This window comes from Oryctolagus cuniculus, chromosome 20 (genome assembly GCF_964237555.1).
Source record: "Oryctolagus cuniculus chromosome 20, mOryCun1.1, whole genome shotgun sequence".
Classification (NCBI taxonomy): domain Eukaryota; kingdom Metazoa; phylum Chordata; class Mammalia; order Lagomorpha; family Leporidae; genus Oryctolagus; species Oryctolagus cuniculus.
This window is the reverse complement of record NC_091451.1, coordinates 25,639,050-25,660,143: the sequence shown is the minus strand read 5'-3', so window position 1 is coordinate 25,660,143 and position 21,094 is coordinate 25,639,050. Positions and strand designations below refer to the sequence as shown.

Genomic DNA, 21,094 nt, shown 5'->3' with positions numbered 1-21,094 from the left:
TATGCTTGGAGGCTTGGAAGGAAAGCGTCTCAAATTTTCTAGGGCAAAAAGCTTTTCTTTCATATTATTCAAACTTTGTTCATTACAGAAAACATTCAAAAGGTAGCAGACACAATGAAAGACACAGTATGTAATTATCTTTGGCAGAACGTAGTGCCTCTGTAATCTTACCTTTTCCAAAGAGTACTTTTTCTCCCGATTATTCTGAGTTGACAGACAACCCTTAATCCCAGGTCACGACTCAGAATTTTATATAATTAGGAACTGCTTACAATGTTTCTTATCACAGGGAAGTGATAGTTACTAACAGTAGCTGTAAGATCTGACACAGCCCAGTGCAAGATCTTTTCCCAAATGTTAAGAAAATGCATCTTCATACAAGGTTTTGGGAAGAACATTTTATTGCTAAGCATATCCTGAACAAAAATGCAAATATGAAACAAAAGAGAAAAGGCAAAAGAAAAAGCAGTAACGTCACACCGTCATAAAATAACTTCCTTTAGGATCTGCTAATAAAACAACAGGAATATGATAAAAGCTCACATACAGAATGCACATGTTCCCATAAAATCGTCCAAATAGAAACTTACACTAAAAGGAATATAACAAATGTATTTGTACTCAAAGAAAAAATGTAAAGAAAGAAAGCAGGAAATCAGTTCACAAGACCTCAAGACTCCAAGAACAGCAATCTTTTACAGACATCGAGATATAATCAACTTCATATAGGCTGGGCCATGTAGGTTATCTAAAATCGTGCTCTGATATCTTTTTATAGTCCTGTCTTTTTTTTTTATGATAACAAGAAATAAGCTCTTAACACATTGAAATATCAGATGACGAGGAACACCTCTTTCCATACGTATTAGTAAAGGCTACCCCTGTTTCGACTGCACTTTTTGCCCAGGTCTTTAGGATATTTGTTCAAAGTCAAATATTCATGCAACTTACAAAGACCAGCAAGAGTAGATTTCTAAATCTAAACAGCTGATTTTCATCTGTACAAAAGAAACCGTATGTATCTGACCTTGCAGAAGACACAACTCTGGTTTGTGTGAATACTTGTCTAGCTTTGTCTCTTGCTTTTCAGGTCACTATGGCCACACAACCAATTTGTTTTTTCTGTACATTGTTTCCTCTTTACAAAATGAAAAAGACAACTGGAATACAAACCAAGCAAACTGAAATAAACATACAGAAAGGAAATAACAGTTCTTAAAGCAGTCTATACATAGATGACTAAGGAATTATACCAGCAAAAATGTAGTAAAATATGTAAACAAAATCTGAGAAGATTCTTTTTAATTCTCATTGACAGTTAACTGTGACAAAACAAAAACTCACACTTTCTTCACATTGTTAAGGTTTGCTTTTTTGTGGTTTTGTCATTTTCTTTTAAAACAAAATTCTCATTCCACTTCAAGACTTGAACAGATTTCCTGTGTCAGTCACCCCATCAGACATACCATGATAAATATATCTGTATATATATATTATTTATATATATATTATACTATTAAATTCCTTTTTGTTTGTGTGTCACAGCAGCTTTATTCATTTAGTTATTTGTTTTTAAAAAAGATGGGTGCAGGGAGAAGTGAGCACATGGAAGGGCAGCGTTCTCCGTAAGTGGCAGGCTACAAAATTAAACCACTATGGAAACCATTGTCTTGTCGGGGGCGGGGAAAGAACTATGGATGCTGCACTGTGTCATGAGATGTTTGGCTTGAGTGACCCTTTGCGGTTCCATCACGGGTTGAATTCTCCTTTTGTCTGCTCTGATTAGTCAGCAGAGTCTGGTGTGGTCTTTTTTGGTGTTATTATTTACATGCATTTCAATCAGTTGTAGGTCCAGCCCACCCCACTTTCCCTTTCCCTAGGAAAGGCTCTGCTGTAGTTCGTGGGGGCCCTCCCCTCGCATCCACCGTGGCTGGGTTAATGGACAGGAACAGTATGATTAAGTCAAGCCAATAGCTCTGATAAAGACCAGCCCTAAACCCACCTGGTGAGGGTTTGGGTGGAAAACTGTGAAATTAGATCCTTGGGGACCAGCTTTTGAAATCAAGAGTATCTTCCTATGTGTTCAACAAAGCATCTTACAGGAAACAAACAACGGATTATAGAGACACCACGACCTGATATGTAGGGTGAACACCACAGTAGCTTTTGAGTTCATATGGCAAATTAGTCTCTCTGAGTGTTTTTCTCTTCTTCTTAACTTTATGTGCAGTCATTCTCAAAAAAATAAACAGAAACCCAAAAGCCATTTTTCCCCTCAGATCTTGAAAAGTTACACGCACACTGGCCAGAACCAGATAAGGGTTGTGTGTGGGTGTTTTTTTTTTTTTTAATTTTATTTTACTTCATTTTTGTTATTTTTTTAAAATTTTTTCTTGTCTGCTTTTTTTTTTATTTTTACATAATGAAACAGAAAAAGAAAACATTGTTACAGTCAAGCTTCACAAACATTACAGACCCACTTGGAGTTATGGGGACAAGTGAGCCATGAAGTCTTGTACCTTTTGTAAAAGGTCCTCGTGAGAAGGAAGACTCCCAGTCCGGGAACGTGGAGGAGCCAGGGGCTTGCTCCAGAGCGCTAAGTGTGTGCTTTATGTTACAGCAGGGCGGAAAGAACAGTCTCCCAGCCACGGCTGCAACATCGCAGCCCTGGCTGCCCTTGATAGAGATAGACACCTCTGTGAGTGCGTCCTGGTAAAAATGGTTTTCCCCACCAAAGTCCTGGTATACCCCGTCTCACAGTTAGAACAGTTCTGACATCTGTGAAGTGTCACGGCCGAAGTACGCGCGTCTAGAGGGAGAAATACCGCTGGTGTCGATGCATCTCTCCTCGGTGCCGTCAGGGTTACACGTAATACTCCTTGTCCTTGTTTTTCTGTTTCTTGTGGCCGCCCTTGGAGCTCTGCTGCTTCTCTTTCATGAGCGTGCCGTTGCTCTGGGCTGAGTTGCTGATGTAGTTCCGCGTCTCGTCCACTTGATAGGACCCCTCGTCCCTGTTCCTGTACTTGTACATGGCGTACAGGAGGATCAAGATGCAGAGGGCGGCAGCAGCCACAATGCCGACGACCATCCCTGTTGTACTGCTCGACTCCCGGATCACCTCTGAGGCCCCCGGAACCCGTCGGATTCCCGGCTCCGTGGGGTTTGCTGTGGGCACATTACGGAACATGGGGGAAGTAATTAGTGGGTTCTTCAGTTTGGTGCTGTCTAGCTCATAGGCAGTGGGCAACGGAAGCAAGACTACGTCAGGCTGGGGTTTGAGATCACGGTTATTCATTTTGCCAGCTGGCAATTTGGGCACCATCCCAGACGAGGAGGAAGCTGTGAAGCGGATCAGCTCAGGGGACAAAGATGTGGTAGTAGTCCTACTAGTTTCGGAGACTTTGTTAGGTCTAAAGTCCTTGGATTCCCACTTGGGCGCATGTGCTTTGTAGCCACCTTCGAAGATTGAAGTGGAAAGACTCTTATCTGTTACCAAGGAGAAGGTGGTGTAAAAATCTTCATCATCAGTAGGGGGCAGGTTAGAGTCAAAGGTTTCCCCTGAGCCATACCCAGATATCACCAAGCCATCATCATCACAACCATCGCTGCCTTGGTCCGACAGGCAAGGTAACCCCGCCTCAGAGGTCATGGACAGGGAATCTTTGGTGGTCTCAATAATGGTGAGGAGGGGGCGAAAGGTAGGGGGGAGAGTAATGGAAGGTGCACGAGTAGCAATAGGAGGGGTAGCTAAAGGGTCTTCTACAAGAAGAGGAATAACTAATTCACCTCCTGGGATTGAAAAGAAAAAGAAAAACAGAGTTAGTACAGTCATCCACACAATTCGCAAGCCCTCTCCTTGAATGGCATTCTTAGGTTACCCCTCAGGGATCGTCATCCCGCAGCCGGGACCCACGTATGATTATCTTTGGGGGTAGCCTCATCACTGCTGGCTGATTGAGAGCCCATTAGTTGCCTCTTGCCACCCAAACCAGACTTCCTTGAATCAGGGGTTTACATTGTCAAGATACTCTCAAGTAATTATTTAGATAGAATTCAAATATGTTGTTTCCAGGATCTGTTTATGGGATGATGACATTTCATTAATTGGGTTGCTAGAAATACTGGCTATCATACTTGTGTGTGGGAACATTCTCACATGTGCCTAATTTATGATTAATGTGCTTGTAACATCCATGTTGCCTTCTTGGGAGTCTACTTAACAACCTATTCTCCTTGTCAGTGACAAAAAGATCAAGGGCATAAAGGACCTACAGTCTTTACTTAGTATAAGCTAAGTGTCAGACAACCTCCAATAGTTAAAAAGTTGTTTGAACAAACCCATTTTGACTTTGCTTTTCTAGAAAGTCCCCTGTTAAATGACAGCTTGCCTCATGTTATAACATAGGTTTATGCATTGACTTGTTTTTTTTCTTGCTGTTTGGAGCATACACTGAGATGGAAGGTAGATTTTAAAGAGACTCAATGTAGCTACCCCTGATGTGCAGGATGCTTACTTTTAGATTCAGAAATACTCACTCAGCAAAGTGAGTTCTTTAAGACTAGTGATTGTTAACTCCAGGGGCAAAAGTAAGTTTCCTTATCCAGACCCACATCCATGCCTTTGTAAATATGTGGAGAAAGGCAGGAAAGAGAGTTCAGGATAGTTCATGAGAGCACTACTCCTTGCAAATCACGGATGCCACAGATACTTGGCGGTGAGTATTGTTCCCTTAACTGTAAGGCTACGATGTCCAAGGGTCTTTGCACAATGTCATTTTCCATGCAGATGAAGAATCTCGAAAAGCCGCAGTTGAAGTCTTTTCATGAACTTTAATCCAGAAAAGTTTATTCCATCTTCAAACAACTGTCTAGCAGTATATAACATGTTGTTGCGGGCTGCCCCGGTTGATCAAAATGCTGCAATTCCACAATGTTATTATTGAATGCTTCTTTCCTTGCTGTCCTGAGTTCTCCATTTGGTAGTAACTTGACTGTGATGTAATTGTCAGTATGTGAGCATCTGTTTGAATTAATATAGACTTCCAGGGTTCTAGCTTTAGAGATGGATTCACGTACCAGTTTTCCATACTGTATATCTTTAGAAACCCTCTACTCCTCAGTTGGAACTGCTGCATCTACATTGTCCAAGTTTCAGGTGTGGTGCCTCTTGAGAACACAGCTATTGCACTCTATGAAAACAGCGGAGAAGCACTGTTGGCCCCCACACAACTTTTCCTGCCTGTCTGTTGAGCCATTAACTGTGTGTTACTCGGAAGGAGCCCGAGTTGGGGAGGAAGGTGATAATGTCTGCAGTTTGTATCCTTTGGAAGGCAAGGGATGACAGAGCACGGTACTGTCATCTCTGGCCTGTGAAACTGTGCTCTGTACTGGATTTCTATCCTGGTTCTCAGAGCTTGAAACTGAGCAAAATGGTCTTTGCAGATTGGCCAAAGCTTCAGACCTGATCTCGTGGGCCAGCGTGCATTTTTTCAACATTTTGAACATATATAATTCATACACCTTGCAACTTATCGAATGCATAATTTACACACTGTTGCTAGTGTTCATAAATGGGATTTGAGTGCGGTTCCCTAAATACTAACCCTGAGAGAACTTTTTTCCCCGATTCTTCCGACAGGAGGGCCGCCCGTGGTGTATTTAGGGTGATACAGAGGACAGGGAAGTGTTTGAGTAATCAGAGAGCAGACATGAAGGCCCAAGGCCTGTGCTGTCGGTCTGAAGATTAACTAGGGATTTCTCAGGAATGCTTTTGCTTTCTATTCAGAGAACGAGACAGGATTTATTTTTATACCCAGTTTGACTGCAATGAAGGTTTGGCATGACACATGTACCACAGGTCATCTGTCTTTATTACATTGACAAAAGTAAACCCCAACTGGAGTAAGGAAATTGGATTAACAGATAAGGAATAACTGATTGATAGGAAGAAAAGAGCTAGGATAAAATGGAAAGGCAAACCATCTGGTAGGATGCCCATGTGCCTTTAAGTGAAAGTAAGACCACTGTCTTCACGGTGCCAGCGCTGTGGCAAGTAGTTGCAATTTTAGTATACCATCTGTAGCAGCCAACTGGAGCCTTGAATTGGCCTGTTTTTAAATTTGGTTTGTTTTTTCTCTTTACAATCCTAGCTATCACTTCAGCTTTGTTGTTTAAAAATCTACAAACTGCTCACTCTGCAGTTGAATGACTCCACTTTATTTTGCTATTCTCCTTTCATTCAACACCCTAATATAAGCATCTCTCTTGAATTTTTTTTTTCTTTTTTTTTTTAGGAAAACCATTCTTATCGAAATGGTACGGAGTGAGGACTCTGAAGTACAGAGCCTGGAGCAGGCTCGTGAATTCTAAAGTGAAAGGAAATAAGTTTATTTTAAAACTCAAATGATGTAAATGCTATTATGGCTTTTAGTACTTATCTTCAGTGGGCATTTTGTTAGTAGTCCTGGTGGCGGTGATACAAATGATAATTGATGTCCTCTGTTAGGAAAATTGGGACTCCACTTATGCTGGCCTTTAAGTAATAAAATTGTAGGGTCTGTTATGACCTCACATTCCTGGCTTTTGAAGGAATGCAAGGGTACCTTTAGTGTGCAATGAAGCCACTGGGATGCAGGGGGTCATTGTTGTGGAAATTTTTAAATGATTGTAAACATAACATCTGCCTAGGACAGGTGTAAGAATTGGGATGTATAACCCATTTTAATATCAACTCTGTCTTTAACAGTGTGCCATCAGCCCTTCATTTGCATGTCATTGCTTTAAACAATACCCTGTAGCAACTCTTTATATGGGATTTACATTGTCACAGGTAATGCCTGTGTAGTGCAGAAATGATTTAGGGTCCAGGAGGATGTGCCTAAGAAACATGCTAATACTGTGCCACTGGGTATGAGGGACTGGAGCATCCACAGTGAGTCTTGGGCTAAGACTGTACTGAGAAGTGCAGGGGCCATTTAAAACACTTGTGTAATTCAAAGTAAAAACCCTCAGAATTGTTGGAGCCGCCAAGTTTTTTTTTTTTTTGGGTGCCCAAAGATGATGGAGTCCATGAAGAACTGAAAGTATTCATGGCATCGGTGTACAAAGGAGTTACAAAGGATTACAGGCAGAGTGACACAAAGCTTGCACTCCATCAAAACCCTACTTTCCTCTGTCCTCCCCAGAAGTATCTGCATTCCTTAAAGTTAGCATTTTAACATCAGGAATACGTACACTTCTGACAGCGTTGTGCTTTTCTTTATACTAGTGAGATCACTAGGGATATAAAAGGTCTGTTTTAGCCCTGAAGGCTGCCCTGCTTTTGTTGCTTTATGAGTGTATTTATAGATATATAATTCATGCCTCTAGGGCTGATATCTAGCAAAAGGGGCTCTCTGCCATCGAAAAAGACAGTGTATTAAAAATTTAATAGGACCCTTCTGAACTGTGAGAATGTTGGGGGTGATGGTGAATGTAGCAGGTCATCTAAAAAAGACAAGAGGACCAGCAGGAAGTTTCTCTCTGGCTTCAACCTCTGCTTCCTTGGAAATAGAGTCTGAGGAGTCACAGAAGTAACAACACAATGAGTCTGAAGAGCACTGCACTGGGAGAGGACACCATGCTCCACTTCCTTGAGCTTCTGTTGTGTCTCTCTGGGCTTGTTACCTCATGTGTTACTTGAAATATTCTCATTATGTGCTTGGAAATTCAAACAAAATGGGAAGAAATCATTCTTGCCTCCCACTCTATTAGGCATTCATTGGTACACATTTAGCTATGTGGTGCCATAGAATTAGACACTCAGAGCACATAAAGATGCCCAAGCTCATCACCACGAAATTGCTCTTCCTCCACTACCAGAAAAAATGGTCACAGACAAACATGGCAAGTACCTGTGGAGAAAATAGAGACAGACTCAAGTATTTCATAGGGGCTTAGCTTACATGTTAACATGATGGGTATTTCTAAGTTGGGCATTTCTAGTACCCTGCCCACCCAGAAGCAAATGGTATTTGGGAAATGGGTTTGATTTTAAAAAGCTACTGTTTCCTTTTATCACCCTAGGGTAAGCTGTGATGAGCTACATTACCCTGACAGGATGATCCATTGTCAAAGCACAAGCCACAAAGTACAGACTTTCTTTTGCTTGTTGACAAAGAGTTTTGCCTTGGAAGTCACTCAGAGTCAGGGTAGCATCAGATTTATGTTGCTTCAGAGCCCTATGACTTTGTTCAAAATTCTTAACCTCCATAAAGTGGTAATGACATGGACTATCTTGCATTAATATTAAAGTATATAATGCATGTTAAGTATTTAGCACAGTGATTTTTGCTCCTAACAAATATTAGTTTCTAATACTGTCTCTATCACTATCTATGACTTCCAAACACCTAAATTATTAACCACTGTCTTCTGACTCATTTTCATGTAATGGCCTCATCCTATATGATGTCAATAATTAAGGTTATTTTACATGGAGCATTTGAAAGCATATCTAATTAATTAAAAGACTTTTTTTTTTATAAAAGAAAACTCTTTGCTACATTTACTTGGACCGTTTTCAGCAAAAATTAAACCTTGAAATGCAATTAGATAAAATAATACTCCATTTAGGAAATTCTTAGTTTTAGTTTTGAAATGTTACCCAACATGCCCAACAGTGCACAATCTCATCAACTGAGCTAGAGAGACCATTCACTGAAACAGCTGACTTGGAAACACACCATTATTCAATATCTACTTTGATATCAGTGTTACCTGAAGCTGTTACGGAAATATTAATGATTTTCCTTAGTAAATGTGTAGTTCTTACCCATCTTAGGTTTCCCGAAGTGTGGAAGGCATCACAAGGTCAAACTTTAAGGTCAAGGCATCTCGTCCTAGAGTTACACCCAGTGGCAGTACCTACCTGAAATATTTCCTAAATAAAAGCTTAGATGTGGAAATGAATCTTAGAAGCCTTACAAAGCTTACCTGATTGAACCCTTGAGAAAAATGGCAACTATTAATAGGAAGGGAAAAGGAGAGAGAGAGAGAGAGAGAAAATGTATGGTTTTCTGTGTGTGTGTGTCTTTTTCCAGAAGTTAGTTTTATACACTGGAAGGCATCAATATCTGAGACCATCACTCAAATCACCTGGGATTCTTGATGTGTTTATTCTCAGTAAAATGGATTGTGTATCCTGTGGTGATGGTGTAATCCTGGTAACCATACTACCATAGTCACTTGAGAGTACCTTATTTCCCCTTGGCTGATGGAAAATAAAATAAAGCACTGGTGTCCCGGAATGCTTTCGAAAGAATTAAATAAGCATGCAATTAGAACTGATAACATTTGGACCTAAGTCAACTCATTATCTTCTGGGCTACACCCCTTCCACAGGCTGTAACTAGTTTTAATATCCCACTGTGGAGTCTGCCAACACTTTAAAGACTTTATAAGAGTTTAGGCAAAGAGGCCAGGCTTTCTTGGAGTACAAAGACAATGTCTACCAACTTTTCTACCAAGAGTAAATTCACATTGATTATTAGGAGCAGTTCGACACAAAATACAGCAGTGAAAAATAAGCAAATAAACATAAAAAATACTCAATATAGTTTTCAAAATCATAGTAGGAAATAAAATCAACTTTAAAGTGAAAGTAAGCTGGGGACAGGAGTCAGTACGAGAGCAAACAGCAGCAAGGCATTCACAATAGAGGTACAGGCAGAAAAGTAAAAGCAAATAAAAAGAGCCACTGTTAGAAAACAAAGAAAGAAATCATTTCCATATAGGCAAAAAAATTAAAACGATTACCGTATTAATTTATAGTCAACTTACATCAACAAATTGCCCGCATGTTTTTTGGCATGAAAGAAAAATTTACAAAAGAAAGTTGTGTAAGAATGCTCTTGGACAAGTAGAATTGCCACATTCTTGTAACTTGCTTTTTTTTTGTTGTCATTACTTAAAAAACTTTTGAGCAAAATGTCTAATTTTTCAAATAGAATAATTTACAACAGAGGATGATACAGGGAGGTGACAACACATACATCCACACCACATAACATGAAAAGAAAAAAAAAATCTGCACTTCAGGAAAGTTTTACTTGAGGGGGCTTGGGACGGCATTGAATTGAATTTACAATAATTCCAATTGTTATGATTGAAAAATGAAAAAAACTGTGTACTTTTATAATTTGCTTTTTTTTAAAAAAAAAAAGTCTGTTTCTAAAGGGGTTTGATTGAATTTCTGCATTAGTATAGATTTTCAGATATATATTTAAATATTTTGCCCTTTTGACAAATTTTAGACTTTCAAAGGGAATGGATGACAGCACATAAATTTTAACAATGCTAAAGAAAGGGGGAGTATGGGAAGGGAAGATGCAGAGAGGGGCGGGCGGCATCTATGAGTGTACTACACAGGAGATGAAGATGATGGGAGTAAAAGTGTAAGTGAGTCGCCATGTCCATGTAAGGGCGGCGCGGAGTGATCTAGCTGCATTAGAGCTTCTGGCTGTAAGGAAGGGATGGGCAATATACAAAAACAAATGAGCCTACACATGCCCATCTACGGAAATAAAGAACAGAACTCTAACACTGACAATCTCACACACCCTAAGCTGCAACTTCTTCAACATGCAATTACTCCAAATATCATTACAGTTTCATCAAAGTTTTATAAATTATACATTCAGTTTAATGTTTTCCTACTAATAGTAGCCAAATAGATCAAATAATAATAATACCAATAATCATGATCAAAAGCAAAAACAAGGGGACTAGATATAGGCATTCAAGTTGAACAACTTCACCGGCAGCGACACAGCCCCATCTGTATCGTGGGTATTGCTTTATTGGGGGAGGAGCAGTTTAGAGAGCTTCACAGGTGGTTCAAAGGGGATTCCGCATAGGGCACACCCACGCTGGGTTGCTAACTGCATTCCTATAGGGAAGTGGGACTATCCGCATGGCATCACCCATCTTCCCCAAGCCAGCCATACTACATGAGCCCACTGTAACTGGAAAGATGGGGCTGTGTGGATTCTGCAGCTGAAGTTGTTCCACATTTAAAGAGGGAGTAGGGGGAAATTGCATGAAACAATTCATAACTTTTTCTCATAATTTTGGATAAAAATCTAAAGATCTAGCAATTCAAGAGAAACATTGATATATATAAATATAATACAAAAAGCACTTAATTCTCAAACAAGGGAGAAAAGTAAAAAAAAAATTAAAGCAAAATAGAACTTAACACACTCTCAGAGATGAACAACCAGATGCACACTCTGCAAAGGCACAGACAGAGCCGCCTGGGGACACGTTATTTTGCTTCACTTTTTCTGGCTTGTTGATTCCCCTTTTTGGTGATTGTCAAAATTAAAAACAAATTTTGATTTTTTTTTTCAAGAACAATGATGAATTTTTTTATTTCATAAAAATAAAAAGGGCGTGCAGTCTGGATGTACGTCATAAGTAGACATTTACAAGGGAAGAAAGTGGCTAGACTGATAAATGCGTTATTGTCTATGCTCTTTTAACTGGAAAAAGGTTAACTACTGAACACATGCTTAAAGTAAGTTGCATTTAGGGAAATTAGGAAAACAGAATGACAAGCTAGGGTTAGGGAAGGTCAGCAGGACAAAAATCACTTTGGGACTGGGAGGAAGGTATTGTGTTTTGCTTCATGCCTTTCCAGTAGCAGGGAAGGACATCTCAGTTATTAGGAAACTGTATGTGTGTGGTGGGCACTCAAAAGACGTCTGAAGTGGCAGACATGGAGATTACAATAGCTATGAGTCTACCGGTTGTACTGTAGGAAACGTATCCCGTATTATGTCAGAGACTTAGAAGGTGCATTTCTCAGAGATAGAGAGATGATAATTAAGAGTGTTCTTGGGTTTCACCAAAGTGACAAGTCATCATTGATGATAACATGGTATTACAAGGAGCCTCATACATGGAGGAATAGCCAGTATATTTTAAAGTAATGGTGGCCATCCCCCTCTGCACTCCAAAGAGCACAGTAACTGTAAACCATAAAATCCAGAAATGAGTATGGATTATTAAGAGCCTATTAGGGTGTTCTGTGCCAGTCATGGAGAGACCGTTGTAGGAAACAGAATGCTTCATTCAATCTGTGCTGAGAAAGAAGTGTGTACAGAGAGGGAGATACTGAAAAAAAGACATGGGGAAGGAGTTTTTAGAAATGGCCTCAGCCTCTACTGGAAGAGATCGCTTGAATTAAATTGACTACTACATCCCTGTGAGAACACTAGTGGTCAGCCAAGGGCTGGGAAACCCAGGTAGGCAAACCACAAAGGCAAGACACTTGAGAACACCTGTTTCTGCATGCCAATTCCAACTACCCCTAAGAACTCTATTGGGTGACTGACAAATAGCATGAATTTGGAGAAAGATTCTGAATTTTGCCCCTGCTGGGACGCCCCTTTTATTATTTTATTTTTTTGAAATAATTACAGTAATGTGTCCCCATGGTTCAGTCCGTACCAAGATTTTTAGTCTCTGGTTTAATAATGTTAATCGTTATTCTGGGAACTTCACAAAGGGTAGCTGGAAAGTTTTAGGAGACAGAAGACATCCCAGTCGTGTCGAGGCAGAAACCCTTGTTGCCATTGCTTTTCTTTTCTTTCTTTTTTTTTTTTTTTAAGGAATTTAAGATCGAATTATATTGTATGGAAACAGCCTATAAATGCTCCTATGGTCTCACAAGGCATCAGATGACTTCTGTAGAGCAAAGTTAGTGTTGATGATGCACACAGGGATGCTCTTTGTTTCACAGAAAACAGTAGGAAACATAACTCCCCTGAGAGCTAGAGTAAGACGCTTCGAGGCGTACCTACTCCCCCATAACGGGAGCTGTTCTTAGGAAGATTAACATTTTGAGCCTCTTAAGGTTTCTGCTGAGTACGTATTTCAAAATTACCTGTTGTAAAACTCTTAGAAGTAGACCACCACTTGAATTCTGGAAAGCACTGCTTTAAACAACTGAACATCACCAAGTTGACACTTTGCAAATAACTTACGTATTTTTTAAAAATCCATGGAAGCACTAGTTTCAATTAAAGCCAACACAGCCTGAATGTAGTGCATTTATGAGTATTTTTACAATGTAAGTCCATTAGGTTACATACACAAAGCTTGTATGGTCTCTTAAAATATAAAATCAAAATGTTAATAGTTCATCATCATGTCACAGCTTCATTCTCATCATTAATTATAATTTTCATGAACTTCATGAGCATATATCTATACAGGGAATTAGGAATGCACTAGACTTATGGTTGTCATTGAGAGAGACACAATTTGGTAAGAAATAGCATATTTCCATATAGCCATTTTTATCCCATCACATCATAATAGCCTTGTCTGAATGTAAAATCAATCTTTATAAAACATGAAATGCAATAAGTAGAATTACACTGTTCAAAATTCATCTTCAGGGGTTGACTTGTTTTGAGGAAATAATTTTGCAAACTATTTGGGGTTAAGCTTGAAAAGCCCAAACAATTTCAATATCTGCGGGAAAATGGGTCCTGCTTGCTAGCCGACATTGTCTTCAGTTGTGTAAGAAAGGTCAAGAGCAAGGCCCAAATGAATTAATCTGCATAACAATAAGTATTTTATATTTCTCAGGGAAAATCTCAGTTGACAATGGGAGAGGGCACCATCTCAAGAGTCAGTTGAGGAAAGACTGGACAAGTTACAAACAGGGAAGCTAAGGAAGGAATTGGGAGAACAAACACTTGATCAGGATTTTTAATATTTCTGCAAGAGATATCTGTCCCCCTTAGCAAGTGTACAAGTGCATTTTCACTGATGGATTGCATGTGTCCCTAAGGTGAAGGGAAGGGTTCTTCTGCAAGAACCAGGGGTTCCGTTCTGCAGCAGTTTGGTTTGCAGTGAGGAAGGAGCCTCTGGGGTTGTGAGGATAAGTGAGTTCTGTATCTCTGAGGGCACTTCAAAAAGTTTATGGAGAATAGACCCGAGTTTGTTTCAGTGCAAATGAGTTGAAATCCCTTTGTCATTTCTGCATGACAATGTATTGTCAATGAGCATTCTGAAAAGCCCTCATACTTTGGCTTCTCACAGCCTCTTCCCCAGACATATGGCTGTTCAGAGAAGAGGAGAAGGAACCTATGTGTTTGTAAATTTAAAGAATAATAATTTTCTTTGCTGACTACAGATAACCCAAGTCACAAGTTCAGATACTGTGTCCCAACTCAGTTTCCAGACCTAATTACAAAACTGAAATCTCAAGATGGAAAAGAGAGCCCAGGACATGATCAATCTCCAGGTGTAGCAGTGCTTCTGTATTAATGATTTGTTTGCCCAATGCACACTGATTTTTTCAAGTGTCAGAAGGTGAATAAGAATGCATGAAATATTATAAAGGGCACTATTAGATTTTAAACACTGGTAAAACAGAATCGTTCAATCTGGAAGGACTTGAAGTCAGTGGTTTGATTCCCAAGCATTAACTTGGGTCTGTAATTTTATCTTAAGGTCTCCATCCTTCTTTGTGCCCATATTATCCCCTGTATGGATTGCTAATGGAATTGAAATACCTGTCAATTGCACTTAATTTATTTTTTTGTCTCAACTACACCCCAAGAAACTTTAAGAAAGGATAGTAAGAGCTGGAATCTGGTAATCATTACAATGAGTGCTGAATGAACAAATATACTGAATTGCTTACATTTTTACCCCAGTGCTAGCCTACAGCTTTCATTAAGGCATTACAATCACACAGGGCTACAATGACTCACCTTGAGCCAGAAGCCTCTTAGCAGGAAAGAATTGTATGGTTAGGAGACCTAAGTTTCTGGTATTCATTGTACAGTGCAGTTGCTTGCTAAGATGTTGAACAGATCTGTTAATCCCTTTGAGTTTTGTTTCCTCATGTGTCCTATGGAGACGATAACTCTGGTCAACTAACCTACCTCACAGGGTAGGTTTGCATATCAAATGAGATTTGGAGTGTGAAAGGGCTTTTAGATTCTAAAAGGCTATGCTAATGTTTGTTACTTTGGTCTTCCAAGACTAATAGCCATTTCAGATTCAACACAGTAGGCTGAGTCCCAGGCAATTGAAATCAGCTGTATTTCCAGTGGGATCAACTTGGAGTATCTGCTTTAGCAGCAGGCAAATAAGAATACCTTCCATCCCCAATATTAACCCAAATCGTCCTTATTACTACTTTCCAATCCCTATCCGCATCCCTAATGATGCTAACTTCCTAAATGTTGAATACTGCAATATCACTGCATTCTTCTGGTGGGTTTTTCGGACATGTTTCCGTAAGAATTTATTCATTCTGTGGTGAGAAAACAGACCTGGGTGGGGAGGGGAGCAGTTTCTTCCTTCTACATATCAAACTCTGTGATTTGAGACTTTTCCTGCACCTCAACCCATGGAGTCTGACTTTTCTCATTTATAGAATACTGAAGACTTATGTCCTAACTCATAAATGCATGTCATATGTTAGAACACTTTGGAAACTATAAAATATTCAACTAAAAGGTAAAAAGTTGCCACTAGCTACATTCTACAAGCTTAGCACTGCTCTGTGTTACAAAAGAGACCAAAGGGAATGTTGGCAGAGGGGAAAAATCTCAGTAAATCCCTTGGAAACACATAGCCAGAGGACATTAGAACTGTGGAGTAGGACAAGGACGTGAGTGAACACAGGACGAAGGCAGTGTTTCAGTTCCTTTCTCCCGAAAGTGTTCATTCTAACTAAGATGCACGAAAGGGAGAACCTACAGGAATTACCGTTCTTCTCTTTTTGTTTTAATGCTAATCAGGTATCAGTGTTAGAAAGCTTTCCTTCACCAAGGGTAATTAGAAGATCCTGGATGCACAGGTTGAATCTTTATGCCTTTACTTTAAAAATGTCTACTGCATAGGAGATCACGCTGTTGGTCTTCAGTACCCATGTGTAACAGTGTGTGACACTTGAGTTGTGTTTTATGATGTAAATAGCTGTCCTTGCTGAACCTTATTTCTTTAATCAGAGAGACTGTCTTCATAGTGTTCAAAGCTGTCGAAAATTTCCTGTAAAATGTGCATTAGGAAAAGGTAATGCATGGATTTCAAATTTCTTGCATCAATAGAAATTTACCTTTAAAGTCAAAGGACATAATATAGCACCTATGTAGTAGGAATAAGCCTAAAGATCTAAAGTCCTCAACATGAGGACTTTTAGATGGTTTGTTAAATGAGCAGCTATCAGGGCTTCTCTCCACAGGGGAAAATAAATGGAAAACTAGGTGGGATAATGGATATGTTCATTTGTCTGACTATAGTAACCATCTTACTATTTATCATATCTCATAACATCATTCTGTATACTATAAATTAAAAGTCAGATCAACTAATCCCGTGTACTCTGCCTGCTGCTCTAGTATCAACACCAAGGTCTCCTTCTGACCCCAGTATCTCTGGTTCTGGCCATATTCAGTACCTTGCCTTCCAGGAAAATGTCTTCCCTTGTTCGTTGCCAGGGTAGTCCCTTGAAGAGATTAGGTATAATCTATAGTTTCATTCCTTAAAGAGCCTGCCATGACTTCCATAGGAAAGTAGCTACATGCTGATTAACTGACCATCCCCTGGGGAATCCCTGCAGTGTTCATCAGCTGACTCCTTCCCATGTCTTTGCTTATTCCTCTCCTTGAGAGGACAAACTTTTATCTTGTTGCCCACTGTCCTCAGAGCACAGAGGAGTATTGCCGAGAGAAGGGATTATGCCCTCGATAAACTGAAGACGCCTTGGCAGGGGAGGCCCCTAGATTCTCTTACACAGTCCTGTGTAGCTCCTAGTATGGTGCTTGGCACACACAAGGCACTGACTAAACGTTTTGTAAATAGACTAAACTATTGAAGCCCTGATTTCTCTATTTGGTTTTCTTCTCTTTGACCCTACTGTAAGCCAGATGGGATTTCTCTGAGTTCCAGTGCAAACTGGATCTCTGCATCCACATTTCGTTTTCAAAAAGAAGACTTCTGAAAACTACATCAGTATCTAATTCATTCTTGTGGGGAGCAACTCGGACTAAGACTGTTACTGGAATTAAGACTTATTCTATGCATCTGCTCTCCTACAATATGGTGCTGAGAAGGGAGTAACAGCTTCTACGCAGCTGCCTCCAGTTCAACCAAGAAACTGTAGGACCTGCTCCTGATTGGAGGAGAGCAGCGTGCTCGGCGTGTGGGTAGCAGAGTTGGGATTGGTGGAAGAGGACTATAAAGGAGGAGAGAGACAACATGCACCAGGAACATCTAAGGGGAACACCTGTGCAGCCCCCGAGAGAGCCGGCCGGTGGTGTGCCGCTCCCCCGCGGAAGTGGGGAATGTGGCAGGGGGAACCGCCCTTCCACGGAGGTGGAAGGGATGGTAGCCAACCCGGGAAGAACCAGCAGCAAACCGGGGGAGGGCCGAGCAGACCAAAGAACAGCGCAGGGTCCTGTGTCGTTCCTCCACGAAGAGGGGGAGCGACAATTCTCACTTTATAAACTGGAACTAGAATGTGTGTTGGAAACCCAGGCTATCCTTTGCTGGGGATGAGATAGAGTATTGTTGATTATCTTGAGGGAAGGAGAGAAGAAGCCAACAATATTACTAATGGGGAGAATGGTGACAAGGACTGTGAAACAGTACTTGTTTAGCTTTGCCTGCTGTAACCCTGCACCTGCAGACAGTACAACTGGGCAGAAGTGGGACCCTTATCCTGAACTGGTGCCCTGACACTTAGTGATGATGTTTACAGGTTACTATGTTATTCAAGGTTTATTTTGCATCTGTTTTCAATAAGAACTCATGTATTCTATCATTAGGACCAAAATTTTGACTGTGCTATTCATATTGAGATTTCTCTGGATGGTAGCAGCTGGGTTTTCTAACCTACTCCCTCTTCTCAGTGTGGACCTTAAGTTCTCTAAGTTACCCATAGGAAATACAGGAGTTTGATCTCATACTATAATAAACCTCTACAAATTTCAGCAACATTCTCTCTTACTCTAAAATCTGTATTCATTGCAAGGAATGTACAGTGCTCATAAAACCAATACTACCAAAGTGTATTTAGAGTCAATTGGTTAATTATAGAAAGATAGTGCTGGGCAAAGAGAATGGAAAAGCTTACCCCGGACTCAAACACTTGACATTGGGATAATATATTATGACTATACAGCTTCGATTTCATGTAACCTGAGCCTCAAGCATCTGGCTGGCTTACAAGACAGGAGTGGACTGCAGAAAGTCTAGGTGGGCAAGATGCACAACCTAAGCTTATTTTTAAGTTTGTAAATGGAACTACTGTGAGCTGGGAAAATTTCTAGTAATTTCAAAAGCTCAATAAATATGGACCTCTATATTAGTTAGAATAGGAACTTAGGAGCAAATGTGCAAGATCAAGGAGTAGACAGCAATTTTCTGGTAAATAGGAATAAAGAGGAAACATATAATTAGGCATAAATTATAATTATATAGTTAAAACACTAAGTAACCAGAAGACTCCTTCTGAAAGGAAATGTTCTTAAGAGTATGAAGAACTTGTTCTCTGCAAGATGTCGTGTTAAGTCCTTCATAGATTTCATTTAATTGAATTATTACAACTGCATTGCTAAACTTGGACTCAAAAAAGCAGCATGCCTGAAATTATATAACTAAGAAGTTAAGTAGCTAAGACTGTACCTAGTTGTATATGAGGGTTATCTCTAACAATGGAATTAAGGGAATGGAATTAAGTTTTTTGTTGGCAAAAAAAGAGGAGCAGGTGTTGCGATGCAGTAGATTGAGCTACCATTTCATAGACGACATCCCATATGGGAGTGGTAGTTCGTGTCCCAACCGTTCTTCCAATCTAGCTCACAACTCATGCTGGGAAGCCAGTAAATGATGGTTTAAGTCCATAGGCCTAGCTACCCATATGGAGTTCTTTTCTGTTGGCTGTTGCCTTAGCAGATCGGAAACCAGAATGGAGTCATTTGTGCTACGTGACATAATCAAATTCAACTTTACAACAAGCTATTTCTCCCTAAAAAAAAAAAAAATTCATGGCAATCAATCAAAATGGGCGACGGGCACAGTTTAACTGAGTCTATAAAAAACACAGCATTGAAAGGATCCTTCCACTTTTTGCACCCTCTACTTTTAAAGTCAACCTCTGCTTAGCTCATTGGAACACTCATTCTGTAACCCAATTCTAGAATCACAGAAATAGCCAAAACATCTTTACATTGACTTGTTTTGTTTTTTGTCTTTTGATAATCCCAAACTGGTAAACCCCAGTAGTCATTCGAAGGCACTGAGAAAAAAAAAATGACTACTTCTGTACAGGCAGTGTTGCTAGCACAGCAGTCAGAACACACTAGGAGTAGCTTCCTACTAAGTCCACAGAAACCACTAAACCAATCCTGTCTACCATCAGAGTGGCATGGTGTTTGGACAACACAGCAGCATGGCTCCAGATTTGTTATACAAAGGAAAGGGAAAGAGTTACAAGTATCTTTGAAGACAGAAAGGCCAGACACTATCAGGTCATTAGTAGTCTCCCCCAGCCCAGCTGAAGGTCCTATTTCCTCAATGAGGTCTTCAGTATTAGGTTACTATTAAACAGATGCTGACATTTTGTACGTGCTGTTGTGAACAGATCTGTTACTCGAGTGTTAAGATTGCCTAACACACATGCTGACCCTAGCAGGTGTCTATTCAAAGAATTTGGGAAACATGGATGGTTTAATTTTTAGCAGTTGTATCACATTAAGAAGGTCAGCATGCTGAGAGCCTGAAGCCCACGTGCAATCTGTATCTTTCTGCATATGGTCAATGTGGTCACACGCAGTCATTCCCTATTAGAATGCTCATTCCTCTTTCTTGGTACTATTCCACAGTAACGTTTCTCCCAATTGCTATTAGCCAGAAGGACATTTTTTTTTTTTTCAAATAGATGGATATATTGAAAGCTGAAACAAAGTATTATGCATTGGCCTTGTGAAATCATGTGACTTAAGTCACTCTTAGATAACTTAAAAAATCAGTTTTTTAAATAAATATTTCAGTACAACTGTTAGTGTTCATGTAAATAGTTTACTTGAGGTGGTGGGGTTGGTAGCATCGTGGCATAGCAGCTTAAGCCTCTTCCTGCAACTCCTGCATTCCACAGGAGTGCTGTTTCGAGTCCCTGCTGCTCCATGTCTGGCCCAGCACCCTGCTAGTGCCTGTGGGAAAGCATCGGAAAATAGCCCAAGTGCTTGGGCCCTAGCACCCATGTGCGAGACCTGAAAGGAGCTCCTGGCTCTTGGCTTCCACCTGGCTCAGCCCCAGCCATTGTGGCCATTTAGGGAGTGAACTAGTAGATGGAGGATTCTCTCTTTCTCTCTGGAACTCTGCCTTTCAAGTTAAAAAAAATTTTTTTTAAAAATTGTTTGCTAGGCTGATTTTTTTTCTTGGGTACAGCATATTACAACTAAATAATTGTTGGAAAAATTAGAAGGCATTTTTTCCAGTGGGACTATATTTTAGATTCAAATCAAGAGAAAAAGATATGCATACAGAACTCAAATGTTGGAAAATGTCTACACATTTTGGTTTTTAACCTGCCTTCAAAACTGAAGGCTTTTGATTAACCCACCATCCTGAGGACTTATTTCTTTGGTTTAGAGGAAAGAAATCAAAAGTAAGGACTAAACTATGTGGAAGGTTCCAGAGAAAAATTCTCCCAGTTATTTTTACAGCAAATGACATCACAGAACTTTTAACTATAAAAAGAATTACTGTGTAAAGCAATGCCGTTGACTAGCAGTGGCCGAAAGGAAAACCCACGCAGGGGGAAAAGATGGGACATCTCTTCAATACATTTCCACAGAAACCAGGAAGATGAGTGAACCTGGATGCTGCTGGGTTTCTGCCCCCCCAGGTTTTACTTCTCCTAACAAGCACAGCTTCCAGAGAACACATGACATTAGGACACAGGCCACAGGAGCAATCTGACTTACAGGTTATCAAGCGAGTGACGTAAAATCTCTGTGCCCCATTTTAGATGTATGCACAACATAAGGGTTGGATAAGATGATTTCTTAGAAAAAAAAAC

At 40.0% G+C, this 21,094-nt stretch overlaps 1 protein-coding gene across 50 annotated transcripts in view; it reads right to left on the bottom strand.

The window, feature by feature from the left end:
- Nucleotides 1-383: 383 nt before the first annotated feature.
- NRXN3 (neurexin 3) overlaps nt 384-21,094 on the bottom strand; it is a 1,789,124-nt gene continuing 1,768,413 nt past the window's right edge. For 22 of the 50 annotated variants that reach the window (XM_070065317.1, XM_070065318.1, XM_070065323.1 and 19 more), the window contains one exon: nt 384-3,165. In XM_070065317.1, the coding sequence (XP_069921418.1) occupies nt 2,864-3,165 (302 nt within the window). In that variant the 3' untranslated portion in view covers nt 384-2,863. Of the gene's footprint in view, nt 3,790-10,196; nt 10,499-21,094 lie in introns of those variants that run through there. The other 28 variants (XM_070065300.1, XM_070065299.1, XM_070065301.1 and 25 more) reach the window with 3 other exon arrangements.